Here is an 18,808-nt window from a genome sequence, read left to right on the forward strand (position 1 = left end):
ACCAACGCACTGGTCCACTGCGCCCATCAGAAAACTTGATGAGCAAAGCTTGGATAACAACATTGACTGATACTCTGCATTTGGAAACAATTTGATATATCCTAAAAGATAGACTGGGGAAATTGGAAAGGATGTGGGGTCCAATGGTTTCATTCATAAGGGGGACGGTCGGCTGAGATGCATTGCACAAACAATCGTTTTTTTAATGGCTTGGGTGGCACTGTTCGGGGAGGGAAGGGTGGGGGCGGCGGGGGGCGGGGGGGGGGTAGTCTGGGCTCATTTGCGCCCCCTTTAAGTTTCTTTGTATGTATACTATTTTGTATGTTCTTTCCCACTATGACTATGTATGTCATAAGTATGGTATTCCTGTCATGCTATGTGTTTTCTTTATTATTTCTTGTTGGCCGTTCTGTTTGTCTTCCATGTTGAAAAAGAGAAGCATGATTTCCACCCCAAAGAAGTCTGTACTCTTGCTTACACTTGTATGCTTCTTCTCAATACAAATATTTGAAACGAGAAATCTTGGTGAGCAATCTTGGTTTCTTGGTTAGTTCTTCAATCAGCACTCATCTGTCATGCCTGTATTTATGTTCAGAATATAGACTTCATGTATCTTTGGTTATAGTGCATGTATTAACTAGGTGACAACAAATAGAGCGTTCACGTTTTAAATGATTTGACTGGGCAGTTTATACAAGTGTCATCTTACAGAACAAGCAAGCTTTCAATGATTATATGTCAGTGTTAATATAATTCCAAATCTTCATTGTCATATGGACCTAACAACAGGGCTGCTGCCATCTTTGGAAGTTATTTGGACTTAGGACTTAGTCTATGTATGACATCCTAAGTCAGTACTCACATGTGTAAATCACATAGTTAGTACAGTTCTGTAATAGCTTACTTCCTATCCTTAAATGTTTTTTTTCCGACATACAGTAAGGAAAAATGCTTCTGTAATGTCATCCTAAACTGGGTTTCTGCAAAGAGGCCCCTCGTGTACATAACTATCACGTGACCAAAGCATCCTCAAAAGCAAGGAACAAAAGAGTCCTTAAGGGTGATCTCCTCCAGAAAATAAAGAAGAGGAGTTTGCCACCACTTGAAATTATTTCATGAAGCAGAGAGGAAATCAAACTACTTTTAACTGAAGAACTAATCCATGCACCACACAGCCACAAACCAACAAAAGTCCACTAGTGGCCCTCTGAATAATTCTCACTGTGCTTTTACTTTAGACAAGGTAACAAGGTAATTCATGAGCAACAGTTCAAAGAAGCTCTAAGCTCTCAACACAGAGATTATGAACAGCACAGTGCAAGGTTATCTCTGGGAATCACCCCCGCCCACACACAACGAAAAATAACTTTAATTGTGTGGTATGAATATCAATTACCAACAACAATGAACAATGGAGCTTCATATCATATATCTAGCTATCACAGAGCGTGGTACCATTAGGGAAGGACCCGACAGCAGCAGATGGGACTCCAGCGTAGACGCCCCTGAAGCCTCCTGCCTTTTGGAAGCCCTGCGGACTCTGCAGTCGTGTCTTAATGGTGTCCAAGGGGAAGAGGGTCAGATCCACACACATCCCCGCGCAGCCCCCCGCCTGGAGAAACAATCACTTTGTGAGATATAATGCTGCTTTACACACTCAATCACACCAGTGGTGGGAGATACAGATATTTTACTTAAAGTAGAATGACTTGGGGCCAAGCTGTAAATGCAACGCTGACATATAATCATCTTATTGAGTGGATAACCACCAGACTAAGGGGCAGTTTCATCCCACAGGCCATAAGACTGTTACTGTACACACCTGCACTTTTGAAAGAACATCCATAACATTCATCTGTTTGCAACTCTATTCCAATTACTTGTATATAGACAACTCTGCACTATTATATTATATTATATGTAATTGTATTTACTTGCACTATTTTATCTGTTTTATTGTGTTGCACTGTTGGAGGAGCCTGTGACCTAAGATGTTCATTGTCATAACTACACTATGTACAAATGACAATAAAAGCCTTGAATCTTGATATGGCAAATATGTTAGCTGTTGCAGACACAGGGCAACATGAGTCATGTTCTTGGCCACCCGATTTGTGTGAAATAGTAAAAACTCTCTGGAAATATCTGCCCTTTTAGCGGCTAAATCGCCTTACTTGGTCTGTCTTTCTGAGTTTGGTACAGTCACAGTAGAAGCACAATAATGACAAGACAAATATTTTAAGTTGAATGCACTAAAGTATCGAATTCTGTCTTTTAATACGCAACATTATTAAATTATTAAGACGTTCAAGAATAAGCACCATTTAAATGTTGCAGCGGGTCATAATGGAGCTAATTGTACCTACTTTATATACACACAACAATGCGTCATAGTTTACAACAAGATCATACGTTATTTAAAGTTATTGTTTGGGGGGGAAAAGGAATGCCAAAGAAATGTAGGAGTAAGAAGGTGGTGTAAGATATATATGTCCTATTATGTTCTTCATCACTGATTATGTCTTCAGTAAATAAAGTGGCCTAATGCCACTATTTCTGAGTGGATAAGTAACACGGTGGGAGAATAAAGTAACCTAAATATAAAAATGAAAAGGTACTCCAGTACAATACTTTTTTAAATGTAAAAGTACAAAAATGTTGCACAATATCAAAGAAAGTAAAGGAGGTCACTACACTCACAAACATGTTTTCCCTCCAAGTAATGCCATTACATTACTTCTAATTGCCATTACTGGCCTTTCACCTCGTCTAAGAACCAGTAGAAAAACATCAGTGTAGCAAACACAATTAAATGATACACTGGCGACAGACCTTTGCTACTCCTTGTTTAACATGGTTCATTTTCAAGGAAGGAACACAAAAGGTTGCAATTTTCCCAAACACCTAAACAGTGAAAGTAGAAGTCATTATAATCTATAGTGGCCCCGCCCCCTGGCTCGTGCACACAGAGATGCTCTACTCATCCACAATAACTGTTTATAACCCACAGTTTATGTTTAAAACGTAACAAAAGCAGCTGGTTCAACCTTAAGCAAAAGTCTTTGTAAATCATTTTGTCCAGCATTGTTAGTTATATATATGTATGTATGACTATGTCCTGTAATGTCCGACTATAATTTAGTATTTTCGAGGGTGTGTTACATTAATGTCAGTCGCTGAGCAAAGGAGATGACATTAAACATGTTGGAATTACCGGTTGTGTTTGTAGAAATATTAACAAATAGCACTAATATCTTTTGAAATGTGCAAACTTACCACCATGTACGCGACGAACTCTCGTCTCTCCATGCTCCGCTTTCAAAACCCTCTCTATTGTGTTGCTTTGCCCGTAAATATGCAACTGTTAAGCATGTTTGACACCCGGCTATAATCAAAACATGCCTGTCAAGGACGCTGCCATCTTGGTTGGATCTCTTCCGTATTACGTCATGACAAAAGCTTATCACGTGACAGGGAAAGCAAAAAATAAATACATCACATTAAATCTGTGCTTTCTGCTTTAACTCTACCAAGAATATGCAAGATTTTGCATCGGTGATATCCAGTGGTGGGTAGTAACAACGTACATTCACTCAAGTACTGTACTTTACCTGAGTTTTCTCAGTTTATCATGTGTATTATTTTATTATAATATGTTTGGGCCATTTAGTTTTATTATATGATATATCTATCATATTACATTTCCTTAAAGTTTTTATGATCGTATTATGTATTTTATTATTATTATTTAACTCTGTTTAAAGCATAATGTTTTCCCATTTTATTTTATTATTTAAATAATTTTCGTATTACAGTTTTTTTCAATTGCTAAAACACTTTTTTTGACAAAACACTTAACACAATTCACAAAACCACACACCCAAAGTGCAAAGCACATCATATATCTCTTGCGAAATGAAGCACTGTACCCAAAACTACATAACGACTTACCAAAACGTTTGCAGCAAATGGCACACACTTCACTTATAGTATACAATACACTTTGTCCAACCAACTAAACACTGTGGTGCATTATCTAAAGCGCACTCCTCTTTTATGGTGCTCTGTAGAGAATTCTGCATAAAAAGATTGTTCAAGTCGATATGGGCAGAAACACAAATATAGTTGTTATATACCAAAATAAATTGGTAAAACTATCCTGCACAACACATAGTTACAGTTGTGTAAACATAAACATGCCTTTGTCAAATGCAGGTAAGTGTAAGGAAAACTTTGAGGAAAAATAAATAAAAAATTATATTTTTAGAAAAAAACAGAGGAGAGAAAAATACTTGGGCAAGCATTTTACTACCTCACTAGGTCTGACCACAGCTCCTCATCAACCTGCAGAAGAAGCATGTACCTGTAGGCCTGACTGTCATACAGCTCCAACCATTTTGCTGCAAATAACTCTTCAACTGACTTCATTTCATCCTCCCTTTCCCTCTTATCCTCCCTCTAACTCAGGGGTCTGCAAGTGCAAGAACGGATCTTGAACCATAACCGGTTTGGTGGAAAAAGGTTGAGTGTGAGAAAAAACTGTAATTTTCCTTATTGCGGTCAATTATAAGATGAAGATGTGAAGGAAGCCAGAAAATGATGTCCATATATGGTCATTTAGGATGTTGCACATGGTCATTTAGGATGTGCTTTGGAGTGTTGGCATTCTGGAAGGCTGGAATGTTGGGACAGACTATAAGGTCCAGGCTGATCAGTCCTTCCTTCATTTGGACAGCGGAGGCCAAGGAACGAAGGTGTGTGATCATTTTGAGAGTTTTTTTAAGTAAGATGGGGATTTTTAATTATGAAGGAAAGCTAACAGGTTTGGTACGACACCGCAGTGGACTATTTGCAAAATAGTGCTACATTTGGGAGGGATATTTAAATTAAATGGGGAGGTTGATGATTTTCTTCCTTTTGTTAACACTGTGAAATAGGCATCTTCAGTTATTAGAAGACGATAGATTGTGCCTGCAAATGTGCATATACACCTTAAGTGTGAGTGTTTTGAAGCTGAAATACTTGAGGTGTCTACCTACATTTAATTTTCTAAGCCTATATTAGAGAACTACCTTTTGAAAGTGTGCGCTTTATTCCCTCTGCCAAAGAGGTTATGTGTTTGGCTCTGTAGGTTGTTTTGTTGTTTACGCAGGATTACGAAAGACAACTTTTGAGTCTGGAGCAAAGCCTTAGATTTCGTTGTTTGTACTACTCTTGCATATATCAGGTTTTGTATGTAACTTGGTGAAAGATTGTAGCATAAGTCAAGGAAGAATTCCATTTAATTTTCTAGGTAGAAAACAAGGTTTGTTTTATTCTTGTTTTTTCTTTCTATACTGTATTCATTCACAACAGCTGTTAGGCAAATTGGAAATGGGAGGTATTTTTTCTTTTTCTTTGCACATTGAGGGGGTGGGAGAATAGTGTTGGTTTTCTACTGTTTATTTTCCTATTCTCTACCAGGTAGGTCAATAAGAAAACGGAAATTATTGGCGGACCATCTCTACTCGTAAAATGTGATACAGGGAATGTGTCATGTGCCGACGTTTACACAAAGTAGGAGTTGGAGAATAGGGTTTGTTTTCTTCTGTTTCTTTACCTATTCTCTACTAGGTAAGTCATTAAGAAAACAGAAAGTCCTATGCGGATGTGACTCTGGGTCACATGTCGATGTGTCCTTGAGCAAGACACTTTAGCACAAATCGCTCCCGTAGGCATGTCTACGGTATTGAAGTGTTTGTAAGTTGCTTTGGATGAAAGCGTCAGTTAAATTACATGTAATGTAATGTGGATGAACACGCGGCAGACTCACAAATGACCCTCTCTTTTCCTATTCTTTACCAGGTAGGTCATTAAGAAAACGGAAATTATTGGCGGATGTTGCATTCTTGAGACGTGACCATCTCTACTCGTAAAATGTGATACAGGGAATGTGTCATGTGCCGACGTTTACACAAAGTAGGAGTTGGAGAATAGGGTTTGTTTTCTTCTGTTTCTTTACCTATTCTCTACCAGGTAAGTCATTAAGAAAACAGAAAGTCCTATGCGGATGTGACTCTGGGTCACATGCCGATGTGTCCTTGAGCAAGACACTTTAGCACAAATCGCTCCCGTAGGCATGTCTACGGTATTGAAGTGTTTGTAATGTAATATGTTCCAAACGTTCAACTGGAGGAACAACAGACTTTTTTTATTGCGGAAAACGGAAGGTTAGTTTCAGTAGACAACTCAAGTGTACCGCTGTTAGCATATTGAGGGAGCTGGAGAATAGGGTTTGTTTTCTTCTGTTTCTTTACCTATTCTCTACCAGGTAAGTCATTAAGAAAACAGAAAGTCCTATGCGGATGTGACTCTGGGTCACATGCCGATGTGTCCTTGAGCAAGACACTTTAGCACAAATCGCTCCCGTAGGCATGTCTACGGTATTGAAGTGTTTGTAAGTTGCTTTGGATGAAAGCGTCAGTTAAATTACATGTAATGTAATGTGGATGAACACGCGGCAGACTCACAAATGACCCTCTCTTTTCCTATTCTTTACCAGGTAGGTCATTAAGAAAACGGAAATTATTGGCGGATGTTGCATTCTTGAGACGTGACCATCTCTACTCGTAAAATGTGATACAGGGAATGTGTCATGTGCCGACGTTTACACAAAGTAGGAGTTGGAGAATAGGGTTTGTTTTCTTCTGTTTCTTTACCTATTCTCTACCAGGTAAGTCATTAAGAAAACAGAAAGTCCTATGCGGATGTGACTCTGGGTCACATGCCGATGTGTCCTTGAGCAAGACACTTTAGCACAAATTGCTCCCGTAGGCATGTCTACGGTATTGAAGTGTTTGTAAGTCGCTCTGGATAATATCTGTATATGTAATGTAATGTGTGAGAAGACACAGAAGACTCACAAATGACCATCTCTTCTCCCACGGACGTTCACACAGTATGATAAGTATTGGAGAATAGGGTTTGTTTTCTTCTGTTTCTTTACCTATTCTCTACCAGGTAAGTCATTAAGAAAACAGAAAGTCCTATGCGGATGTGACTCTGTGTCACATGCCGATGTGTCCTTGAGCAAGACACTTTAGCACAAATCGCTCCCGTAGGCATGTCTACGGTATTGAAGTGTTTGTAATGTAATATGTTCCAAACGTTCAACTGGAGGAACAACAGACTTTTTTTATTGCGGAAAAAGGAAGGTTAGTTTCAGTAGACAACTCAAGTGTACCGCTGTTAGCATATTGAGGGAGCTGGAGAATAGGGTTTGTTTTCTTCTGTTTCTTTACCTATTCTCTACCAGGTAAGTCATTAAGAAAACAGAAAGTCCTATGCGGATGTGACTCTGGGTCGCATGCCGATGTGTCCTTGAGCAAGACACTTTAGCACAAATCGCTCCCGTAGGCATGTCTACGGTATTGAAGTGTTTGTAAGTTGCTTTGGATGAAAGCGTCAGTTAAATTACATGTAATGTAATGTGGATGAACACGCGGCAGACTCACAAATGACCCTCTCTTTTCCTATTCTTTACCAGGTAGGTCATTAAGAAAACGGAAATTATTGGCGGATGTTGCATTCTTGAGACGTGACCATCTCTACTCGTAAAATGTGATACAGGGAATGTGTCATGTGCCGACGTTTACACAAAGTAGGAGTTGGAGAATAGGGTTTGTTTTCTTCTGTTTCTTTACCTATTCTCTACCAGGTAAGTCATTAAGAAAACAGAAAGTCCTATGCGGATGTGACTCTGGGTCACATGCCGATGTGTCCTTGAGCAAGACACTTTAGCACACATCGCTCCCGTAGGCATGTCTACGGTATTGAAGTGTTTGTAATGTAATATGTTCCAAATGTTCAACTGGAGGAACAACAGACTTTTTTTATTGCGGAAAAAGGAAGGTTAGTTTCAGTAGACAACTCAAGAACCGCTGTTTGCATATTGAGGGAGTTGGAGAATAGGGTTTGTTTTCTTCTGTTTCTTTACCTATTCTCTACCAGGTAAGTCATTAAGAAAACAGAAAGTCCTATGCGGATGTGACTTTGGGTCGCATGCCGATGTGTCCTTGAGCAAGACACTTTAGCACAAATCGCTCCCGTAGGCATGTCTACGGTATTGAAGTGTTTGTAAGTTGCTTTGGATGAAAGCGTCAGTTAAATTACATGTAATGTAATGTGGATGAACACGCGGCAGACTCACAAATGACCCTCTCTTTTCCTATTCTTTACCAGGTAGGTCATTAAGAAAACGGAAATTATTGGCGGATGTTGCATTCTTGAGACGTGACCATCTCTACTCGTAAAATGTGATACAGGGAATGTGTCATGTGCCGACGTTTACACAAAGTAGGAGTTGGAGAATAGGGTTTGTTTTCTTCTGTTTCTTTACCTATTCTCTACCAGGTAAGTCATTAAGAAAACAGAAAGTCCTATGCGGATGTGACTCTGGGTCACATGCCGATGTGTCCTTGAGCAAGACACTTTAGCACAAATTGCTCCCGTAGGCATGTCTACGGTATTGAAGTGTTTGTAAGTCGCTCTGGATAATATCTGTATATGTAATGTAATGTGTGAGAAGACACAGAAGACTCACAAATGACCATCTCTTCTCCCACGGACGTTCACACAGTATGATAAGTATTGGAGAATAGGGTTTGTTTTCTTCTGTTTCTTTACCTATTCTCTACCAGGTAAGTCATTAAGAAAACAGAAAGTCCTATGCGGATGTGACTCTGGGTCGCATGCCGATGTGTCCTTGAGCAAGACACTTTAGCACACATCGCTCCCGTAGGCATGTCTACGGTATTTGAATGTTTGTAATGTTACTATGTCTGAATGTTCAAACTGGAAGAACAACCATTTTCTTTTTTATTTGGGAAAAAGGACTTTAAGTTTACAGTAGAGACCCTCAAGTTTATTGCTGTTTGCAAATTGAGGCGGGGTATGGATAATAGTGTTTAGTTTTCTTCTGTTTCTTTACCTATTCTCTGGCAGGTAGTTCAATTACGGAAAAACAGAAATCATTGCGGATGTTGCTTCTTGATTTGCCGTGCACCATCTCTTTCTCACATAAATGTGAGACACGGGACTTTGTCCATGTGCCCGACGTTTTCCCACAACAGTACGTATTGGAGAATACAGGGATTTCGTTTTCTTCTGTTTCTTCTAACCCTATTCTCTACCAGGCTAATGGCCATTATAGAAAACAGCATGTTCCTATGCGGATGTTTGCCTTTGGTCACCATGCCGATGGTCCTTGAGCAAGACACTTAGCACAAATCGCTCCCGTAGGCATGTCTACGGTATTGAAGTGTTTGTATTGTAATATGTTCCAAAGTGTTCAATGGAAGAACAAAACCTTTTTTTATGCGGAGGAAAAGGACGGTTAAGTTTCAGTAGACAACTCAAGTGTACCTGCTGTTTGCATATTTGGGGGGAGGGAGTCTGGAGAATAGGGTTTGTTTTCATTTGTTCTTTACCTATTCTCCGTCAGGTAAGTCATTAAGAAAACAGAAAGTCCTATGCGGATGTGACTTTGGGTCGCATGCCGATGTGTCCTTGAGCAAGACACTTTAGCACAAATCGCTCCCGTAGGCATGTCTACGGTATTGAAGTGTTTGTAAGTTGCTTTGGATGAAAGCGTCAGTTAAATTACATGTAATGTAATGTGTAAGAAGACACAGGAAGACTCACGAATGACCCTCTCTTTTCCTATTCTTTACCAGGTAGGTCATTAAGAAAACGGAAATTATTGGCGGATGTTGCATTCTTGAGACGTGACCATCTCTACTCGTAAAATGTGATACAGGGAATGTGTCATGTGCCGACGTTTACACAAAGTAGGAGTTGGAGAATAGGGTTTGTTTTCTTCTGTTTCTTTACCTATTCTCTACCAGGTAAGTCATTAAGAAAACAGAAAGTCCTATGCGGATGTGACTCTGGGTCACATGCCGATGTGTCCTTGAGCAAGACACTTTAGCACAAATCGCTCCCGTAGGCATGTCTACGGTATTGAAGTGTTTGTAATGTAATATGTTCCAAACGTTCAACTGGAGGAACAACAGACTTTTTTTATTGCGGAAAAAGGAAGGTTAGTTTCAGTAGACAACTCAAGTGTACCGCTGTTAGCATATTGAGGGAGCTGGAGAATAGGGTTTGTTTTCTTCTGTTTCTTTACCTATTCTCTACCAGGTAAGTCATTAAGAAAACAGAAAGTCCTATGCGGATGTGACTCTGGGTCGCATGCCGATGTGTCCTTGAGCAAGACACTTTAGCACAAATCGCTCCCGTAGGCATGTCTACGGTATTGAAGTATTTGTAAGTTGCTTTGGATGAAAGCGTCAGTTAAATTACATGTAATGTAATGTGGATGAACACGCGGCAGACTCACAAATGACCCTCTCTTTTCCTATTCTTTACCAGGTAGGTCATTAAGAAAACGGAAATTATTGGCGGATGTTGCATTCTTGAGACGTGACCATCTCTACTCGTAAAATGTGATACAGGGAATGTGTCATGTGCCGACGTTTACACAAAGTAGGAGTTGGAGAATAGGGTTTGTTTTCTTCTGTTTCTTTACCTATTCTCTACCAGGTAAGTCATTAAGAAAACAGAAAGTCCTATGCGGATGTGACTCTGGGTCACATGCCGATGTGTCCTTGAGCAAGACACTTTAGCACACATCGCTCCCGTAGGCATGTCTACGGTATTGAAGTGTTTGTAATGTAATATGTTCCAAACGTTCAACTGGAGGAACAACAGACTTTTTTTATTGCGGAAAAAGGAAGGTTAGTTTCAGTAGACAACTCAAGGTAACCGCTGTTAGCATATTGAGGGAGCTGGAGAATAGGGTTTGTTTTCTTCTGTTTCTTTACCTATTCTCTACCAGGTAAGTCATTAAGAAAACAGAAAGTCCTATGCGGATGTGACTCTGGGTCGCATGCCGATGTGTCCTTGAGCAAGACACTTTAGCACAAATCGCTCCCGTAGGCATGTCTACGGTATTGAAGTGTTTGTAAGTTGCTTTGGATGAAAGCGTCAGTTAAATTACATGTAATGTAATGTGGATGAACACGCGGCAGACTCACAAATGACCCTCTCTTTTCCTATTCTTTACCAGGTAGGTCATTAAGAAAACGGAAATTATTGGCGGATGTTGCATTCTTGAGACGTGACCATCTCTACTCGTAAAATGTGATACAGGGAATGTGTCATGTGCCGACGTTTACACAAAGTAGGAGTTGGAGAATAGGGTTTGTTTTCTTCTGTTTCTTTACCTATTCTCTACCAGGTAAGTCATTAAGAAAACAGAAAGTCCTATGCGGATGTGACTCTGGGTCACATGCCGATGTGTCCTTGAGCAAGACACTTTAGCACACATCGCTCCCGTAGGCATGTCTACGGTATTGAAGTGTTTGTAATGTAATATGTTCCAAATGTTCAACTGGAGGAACAACAGACTTTTTTTATTGCGGAAAAAGGAAGGTTAGTTTCAGTAGACAACTCAAGAACCGCTGTTTGCATATTGAGGGAGTTGGAGAATAGGGTTTGTTTTCTTCTGTTTCTTTACCTATTCTCTACCAGGTAAGTCATTAAGAAAACAGAAAGTCCTATGCGGATGTGACTTTGGGTCGCATGCCGATGTGTCCTTGAGCAAGACACTTTAGCACAAATCGCTCCCGTAGGCATGTCTACGGTATTGAAGTGTTTGTAAGTTGCTTTGGATGAAAGCGTCAGTTAAATTACATGTAATGTAATGTGGATGAACACGCGGCAGACTCACAAATGACCCTCTCTTTTCCTATTCTTTACCAGGTAGGTCATTAAGAAAACGGAAATTATTGGCGGATGTTGCATTCTTGAGACGTGACCATCTCTACTCGTAAAATGTGATACAGGGAATGTGTCATGTGCCGACATTTACACAAAGTAGGAGTTGGAGAATAGGGTTTGTTTTCTTCTGTTTCTTTACCTATTCTCGACCAGGTAAGTCATTAAGAAAACAGAAAGTCCTATGCGGATGTGACTCTGGGTCACATGCCGATGTGTCCTTGAGCAAGACACTTTAGCACAAATTGCTCCCGTAGGCATGTCTACGGTATTGAAGTGTTTGTAAGTCGCTCTGGATAATATCTGTATATGTAATGTAATGTGTGAGAAGACACAGAAGACTCACAAATGACCATCTCTTCTCCCACGGACGTTCACACAGTATGATAAGTATTGGAGAATAGGGTTTGTTTTCTTCTGTTTCTTTACCTATTCTCTACCAGGTAAGTCATTAAGAAAACAGAAAGTCCTATGCGGATGTGACTCTGGGTCACATGCCGATGTGTCCTTGAGCAAGACACTTTAGCACAAATCGCTCCCGTAGGCATGTCTACGGTATTGAAGTGTTTGTAATGTAATATGTTCCAAACGTTCAACTGGAGGAACAACAGACTTTTTTTATTGCGGAAAAAGGAAGGTTAGTTTCAGTAGACAACTCAAGTGTACCGCTGTTAGCATATTGAGGGAGCTGGAGAATAGGGTTTGTTTTCTTCTGTTTCTTTACCTATTCTCTACCAGGTAAGTCATTAAGAAAACAGAAAGTCCTATGCGGATGTGACTCTGGGTCGCATGCCGATGTGTCCTTGAGCAAGACACTTTAGCACAAATCGCTCCCGTAGGCATGTCTACGGTATTGAAGTGTTTGTAAGTTGCTTTGGATGAAAGCGTCAGTTAAATTACATGTAATGTAATGTGGATGAACACGCGGCAGACTCACAAATGACCCTCTCTTTTCCTATTCTTTACCAGGTAGGTCATTAAGAAAACGGAAATTATTGGCGGATGTTGCATTCTTGAGACGTGACCATCTCTACTCGTAAAATGTGATACAGGGAATGTGTCATGTGCCGACGTTTACACAAAGTAGGAGTTGGAGAATAGGGTTTGTTTTCTTCTGTTTCTTTACCTATTCTCTACCAGGTAAGTCATTAAGAAAACAGAAAGTCCTATGCGGATGTGACTCTGGGTCGCATGCCGATGTGTCCTTGAGCAAGACACTTTAGCACACATCGCTCCCGTAGGCATGTCTACGGTATTGAAGTGTTTGTAATGTAATATGTTCCAAATGTTCAACTGGAGGAACAACAGACTTTTTTTATTGCGGAAAAAGGAAGGTTAGTTTCAGTAGACAACTCAAGAACCGCTGTTTGCATATTGAGGGAGTTGGAGAATAGGGTTTGTTTTCTTCTGTTTCTTTACCTATTCTCTACCAGGTAAGTCATTAAGAAAACAGAAAGTCCTATGCGGATGTGACTTTGGGTCGCATGCCGATGTGTCCTTGAGCAAGACACTTTAGCACAAATCGCTCCCGTAGGCATGTCTACGGTATTGAAGTGTTTGTAAGTTGCTTTGGATGAAAGCGTCAGTTAAATTACATGTAATGTAATGTGTAAGAAGACACAGAAGACTCACGAATGACCCTCTCTTTTCCTATTCTTTACCAGGTAGGTCATTAAGAAAACGGAAATTATTGGCGGATGTTGCATTCTTGAGACGTGACCATCTCTACTCGTAAAATGTGATACAGGGAATGTGTCATGTGCCGACGTTTACACAAAGTAGGAGTTGGAGAATAGGGTTTGTTTTCTTCTGTTTCTTTACCTATTCTCTACCAGGTAAGTCATTAAGAAAACAGAAAGTCCTATGCGGATGTGACTCTGGGTCACATGCCGATGTGTCCTTGAGCAAGACACTTTAGCACAAATCGCTCCCGTAGGCATGTCTACGGTATTGAAGTGTTTGTAATGTAATATGTTCCAAACGTTCAACTGGAGGAACAACAGACTTTTTTTATTGCGGAAAAAGGAAGGTTAGTTTCAGTAGACAACTCAAGTGTACCGCTGTTAGCATATTGAGGGAGCTGGAGAATAGGGTTTGTTTTCTTCTGTTTCTTTACCTATTCTCTACCAGGTAAGTCATTAAGAAAACAGAAAGTCCTATGCGGATGTGACTCTGGGTCGCATGCCGATGTGTCCTTGAGCAAGACACTTTAGCACAAATCGCTCCCGTAGGCATGTCTACGGTATTGAAGTATTTGTAAGTTGCTTTGGATGAAAGCGTCAGTTAAATTACATGTAATGTAATGTGGATGAACACGCGGCAGACTCACAAATGACCCTCTCTTTTCCTATTCTTTACCAGGTAGGTCATTAAGAAAACGGAAATTATTGGCGGATGTTGCATTCTTGAGACGTGACCATCTCTACTCGTAAAATGTGATACAGGGAATGTGTCATGTGCCGACGTTTACACAAAGTAGGAGTTGGAGAATAGGGTTTGTTTTCTTCTGTTTCTTTACCTATTCTCTACCAGGTAAGTCATTAAGAAAACAGAAAGTCCTATGCGGATGTGACTCTGGGTCACACGCCGATGTGTCCTTGAGCAAGACACTTTAGCACAAATCGCTCCCGTAGGCATGTCTACGGTATTGAAGTGTTTGTAATGTAATATGTTCCAAACTGGAGGAACAACAGACTTTTTTTGTTGCAGAAAAAGGAAGGTTAGTTTCAGTTGACACCAAGACTTCGTCATCAACATGCAGGTATGTAGGGGTTGTGTTTTAAAATTCCATAGAAAAGTAATATACAAAGAAATTACTAAGAAGAATACAAATACACTCACACAATTTGCAATATATGTTTGTTGTCATATAGTGATTGTGACTTTAAGACATACTGTATATTCAGGGTCAAATGCAGACATCCCTCTCACCCTCCTCTCGGCTGTCACAGGACTCGGACTCTGCTGCCACTCTTCCGTGGCTGTCATCGACCAATGCCGGAGCCGGTGCTTTACCTGAGCCAAAGGTGTTTGGCCCGGATCATGTGGATCTTAGAACAGCAAACTCCCTTGAAATGTTTAAATTAAAAACCTATCTTTTAATATGGCTTTTAATTTGGGTTAACTTTCCATTGTCACTCGTATCATTGTCCATGTTTTACTGCATTTTCTTTCTGTCTTGCTTTTATATGTTTTCTGTAAAGCACTTTGGGCTGCTTTGTGCATGAAAGGTGCTACAGATGTAGCGCTTCATATTTGTATACAAATAAAGTGTATTATTATTATATTATTTGTAATTTGGTGCTACACCTTTATTTAAAACCAGGAAAAATAAGCAGGTTATGAAACCAAACTAAGTGATGTGTCTATGTATTCCGCTGCGCTTCGACCCAGCTCCGTTACACACCCACAGCCCTAAACAGTACAAACATCAGCAAGTGATACAAACAAACAATATTCAGAGGGGAATTAAGTGTATAGAAGACGGAACCTGACATAAGTGTATATAAATAAATAAATGTATGTATGTATGAATAAATACAGGAATAAATAAATAAAATAATAAATGAATTAGGAAATAAATAAATAGATGTGGAAGTAAATACAGGAATAAATAAACACTAGAAAAAATAAATAAATGTATAAATAAAAAAATAGTTAAGAATAAAATAGAACACTCGTATCTTTAATGTATTTCTACATTTTTTTTATAAATAAACTCTGATTTACTTTGATCTATTTGGTGCAAGAAGTACACTTCACTTCAGAGCCCTCAAGAGCCAGATATAAATGTTTGTTAGCATCAAATATGTTGCTATTAAAGGTGTTGCTACTACCTGAAACTCAGTAACAGAGGTGTAAGGGATGGGATTTTTAACAGGTTTGAGATTTTAGATTTTGAAGCTCTTCTCCACTATAGCAGTGAGACAACACACACATTTAACAAGCAGCAAACTACACACTAGGATAAATCAACATGAAAACTGCATGGCTGGGATTGAACCCACCACCTTCTGACTCAAAGACAACAGCTCTTCCTCTCAGCCACAGGCGATTCATAAGGTGTTGTTCAGAAATGATGAAGTAGCCTGACTGTCCCAATCGAGATAACCGTTTTGTTGTTTGAATGGAGGGTTTCCACTTCTGACAAAGATAGGGAAAAAACAAGTGCTTGTTAAATTAATACTGTATTATTTAACAGCCAAATCGATATAGAAGTCTGCAACAAACTAAGATTTTTGTTTCAATTTTTACTCTGCTTCTGTGCCCACCTTCACACACTCTGGTGTAGCTATCCCATTACTGCGAGCACTTATATTTTCGCGCCCCTTTCCCCCGTGATCCTGTTGAGTGAGTGTGCTCAGGTGAGTGTGTTCTTTTCCAGTGACACGCCGACTGGGTTATTTATGGGCTGCTGTCAGCCAGGCAGCGCCTCCTATTAGAGAAGAGCAGGCGAGGGGCCGCCACCTCTTTATTCAGCCCGGACCTGATGATGTCTGGGCTGAGTGCGCCCAGTTTGAGGCTCGGTGCCCCTCATCCATCTTGTTGAAGCGGGTCTCGCAGGGATCCCATTGGATGTGAGCCGCAGCTGGATCTGGACTGGGCTGCTGTCTTGATATGTGTTAGGCCCGAGGACAGCAGTAGCATCACTTTCTTTCATGCTTTTATTATCTTGATGCAGCACTTCATAAGATAGACTTCAGAGAATATGACACTGCTTGTAAAGAAAACGGTTTTTGTTGCTTTGGTGTATCAGGCTTTAACATTATTTATTCATGTTTTACTCCCCTAAGTAAATGCAACTGTTATTTATTGTGACACTGTCAGTTTGCCGCTGATTACATTACAGCCCATCCCAGAGGAAGACTTTGTCCCTCAGTTTAGTCAATACATCGCATTAATTCTACTCCATACCTGAAATTGATTTTTCTTCGGTTGTTGTTGAGAAGTTTGCAGTGTCTCGAGTCCTGTCTGCTCCATCATGTTAAGCCATTTATCACCCCGTCACAGTACGTCCTTGCTTATTGGGACTTATGTCATGTGTGCTCCAAATACTACCTGTAAGTCCCAATGGACTTAGGTGGCATTCAAAATGTACAAATCATAGAAGTTTCTTAACAAGGCTGGACACAATAAGTGTGTTTACTTCTTGAAGATTTGTGGAGTCAATAAGAAAGTGGTTTGCTAACCTTTGCTTCTAAAATATGTGTTTATTTCCATGTGATGATTAAGCTGTTAGCTTTACCTTATCTAATCCTGAGTGACTTCACAGTTACATGTCAGCTGAAAGCTTACAGTTTGAACTTTAATGGAGCAGAAACTGCTCTGTGACTTTTCGGATAAAATCCCCACAGCATTGGGTGATTATATCGAGGGAAGTTAATGTAAAAAGTGGCTGGATGAGAGTCAGAGTGTTCAGGTACTCCTGTGTAAGGTCAATGAGAAGCACCCAGAGCTTGGGCAGATTTGCAGGGAGCACCATTGATCTTGACCCACTCTGAGTATGATCTCAGAGATAAAAGGAAGGAGACGAGAGGGGAACTTATTCACTGTCAGCCACAAGTCGGCAAAGGGCAATTCTAGCCTGCAGGCTGTCTTTGAAAATCTGAAGGGCAAAAGCGCGGAGGATTAAGCAACGATTTGGGGAGGGAGAGAAATGTAAGCAGCCATAAGGGTTATTGTAATAACAGAGAGCCAACATCTATTGGCTTCACTCCTTTAGAGGCATGTGTGTGTGATGACAGCCAGAATGAACTCGGAGGCAAAAGGTTGCTTCTTGCACAGGAGAGATGTTTCCACCTGAAGTTTTAAAACACCTTGTATGCCTGTGTGTGTATGAGTGTTATTTCAGAAAGGGCAGATTGCTTACATTTCTTTAAATTAATTTTTATTACCTTAATTTTAAAGGCTGAGTTGCTCATTTTAGACACCGCTGTGCACCAACAATGTTCCTTTTTTCCCTCTCATGTGTAATTTGAAGAAGGCACCATCTGCAATGGTCATTATTTGTGAGATGAGAGGAACACACACCTTGAGTCTGACACGGTGATGTTATTCATGAGACAGGGTGGTCGAGCAGCGCTGCAAACTTCAACCGAAACATAACTCCTGCTCATTAGCCGGCCTAACATTTGCATCATTAGGACACCGCAACAGCAGGGGTACTGGGAAATGCGACTAAGCGCCTTTCATATAAGTCTTTGTTTTTACTCACAGGATGATAGGCTATATGAGTCGGTGACAGGGAGGGAGAGAGGGAGGAGGGAGGTGACAGGAGGAGAGGAAGGAGGGAGGTGAGATAAAGGAGAAGAGAAAGGTTAGAGGGAAAGAGGAGAATAAATAAAAGAACATTCATTATAAATTCACTGAATCGACAAGCTGTCAGGCTGCGCTGCCGTCCATGTAGCGTATAAGCCTCTGTTGCACTATTGACTCCTACGTCACACCCAAAACTTCTCCCTTCTTTTCTCACCTTTGCCTGCATTCATATCACCTGTTTCTGCTTCATGCCCTTTGCTCTCTGGATTGACCCCGAGAGCCTTGCAAAGCCTTGTCATCATCCCGTCTTCCCCTTCCCTTCTAACTCTCCGTCCTATGCCCTCTCATCCCTGCTGGGGAACCGGTGAAATATGAGCTGCCTGTAGCATATTGATCCCATGCCTAACTCCCGCCTAAAGATAGATAGATCACAGACAAGGCAAAGCACTCCTGATGCCGCCTCCTCTTGCTGCAGCGGTGCCAATGGCTTCACTGGTTCGTATTGATTACAGTGAACCATTTCACCACATTGCACACTGTGCGCTCGGTTGTCGTCGTTTCGCTAAGAGTAGGTGAGCTGAGCGAAGGGCTGTCACATAAATTGATCTGTGATGGCTTTGATTTGTCAAGACGGGTATAATCCCTCCTGTAATATAGCTGTCCACTGGCAGGGGCCACAATAGAGGCATCAGTTGTCAAGACATCTTTCACCCTCTGACAATAAAGCTTGGAA

At 40.5% G+C, this 18,808-nt stretch overlaps 1 protein-coding gene and 2 long non-coding RNA genes across 15 annotated transcripts in view; 2 read left to right on the top strand and 1 right to left on the bottom strand.

Annotated features, from left to right (window-relative positions):
- Positions 1–3,433, bottom strand: part of slc25a26 (solute carrier family 25 member 26) — a 58,094-nt gene extending 54,661 nt beyond the window's left edge. Inside the window, exons 1-2 of the mRNA XM_034082350.2 lie at positions 3,277–3,433; positions 1,456–1,612 (exon numbers count right to left, since the gene is read on the bottom strand). Coding sequence (XP_033938241.1) covers positions 1,456–1,612; positions 3,277–3,309 — 190 coding nt within the window. The 5' untranslated portion in view covers positions 3,310–3,433. The remainder of the gene's footprint in view (positions 1–1,455; positions 1,613–3,276) is intronic.
- Positions 3,434–5,746: 2,313 nt separating this feature from the next.
- Positions 5,747–8,705, top strand: LOC117446073 (uncharacterized). 3 transcript variants are annotated; one of them, XR_011643249.1, is made up of 4 exons: positions 5,747–6,015; positions 6,542–6,712; positions 7,526–7,989; positions 8,221–8,705. It is a non-coding gene; the product is annotated as an uncharacterized lncRNA (long non-coding RNA). The 3 variants fall into 3 exon arrangements; XR_011643251.1 differs by having other exon boundaries at positions 6,542–6,674; positions 8,221–8,704; XR_011643250.1 differs by having other exon boundaries at positions 5,747–5,977; positions 8,221–8,704.
- Positions 8,706–9,681: 976 nt separating this feature from the next.
- Positions 9,682–14,919, top strand: LOC117446075 (uncharacterized). 11 transcript variants are annotated; one of them, XR_011643211.1, is made up of 6 exons: positions 9,682–10,581; positions 11,108–11,278; positions 11,803–13,250; positions 13,482–13,947; positions 14,179–14,349; positions 14,527–14,919. It is a non-coding gene; the product is annotated as an uncharacterized lncRNA (long non-coding RNA). The 11 variants fall into 11 exon arrangements; XR_011643214.1 differs by having other exon boundaries at positions 13,482–13,652; XR_011643216.1 differs by having other exon boundaries at positions 13,482–13,614.
- The last annotated feature ends 3,889 nt before the right edge of the window (positions 14,920–18,808 follow it).

Source organism: Pseudochaenichthys georgianus, chromosome 5, assembly GCF_902827115.2.
Source record: "Pseudochaenichthys georgianus chromosome 5, fPseGeo1.2, whole genome shotgun sequence".
NCBI classification, from domain to species: domain Eukaryota; kingdom Metazoa; phylum Chordata; class Actinopteri; order Perciformes; family Channichthyidae; genus Pseudochaenichthys; species Pseudochaenichthys georgianus.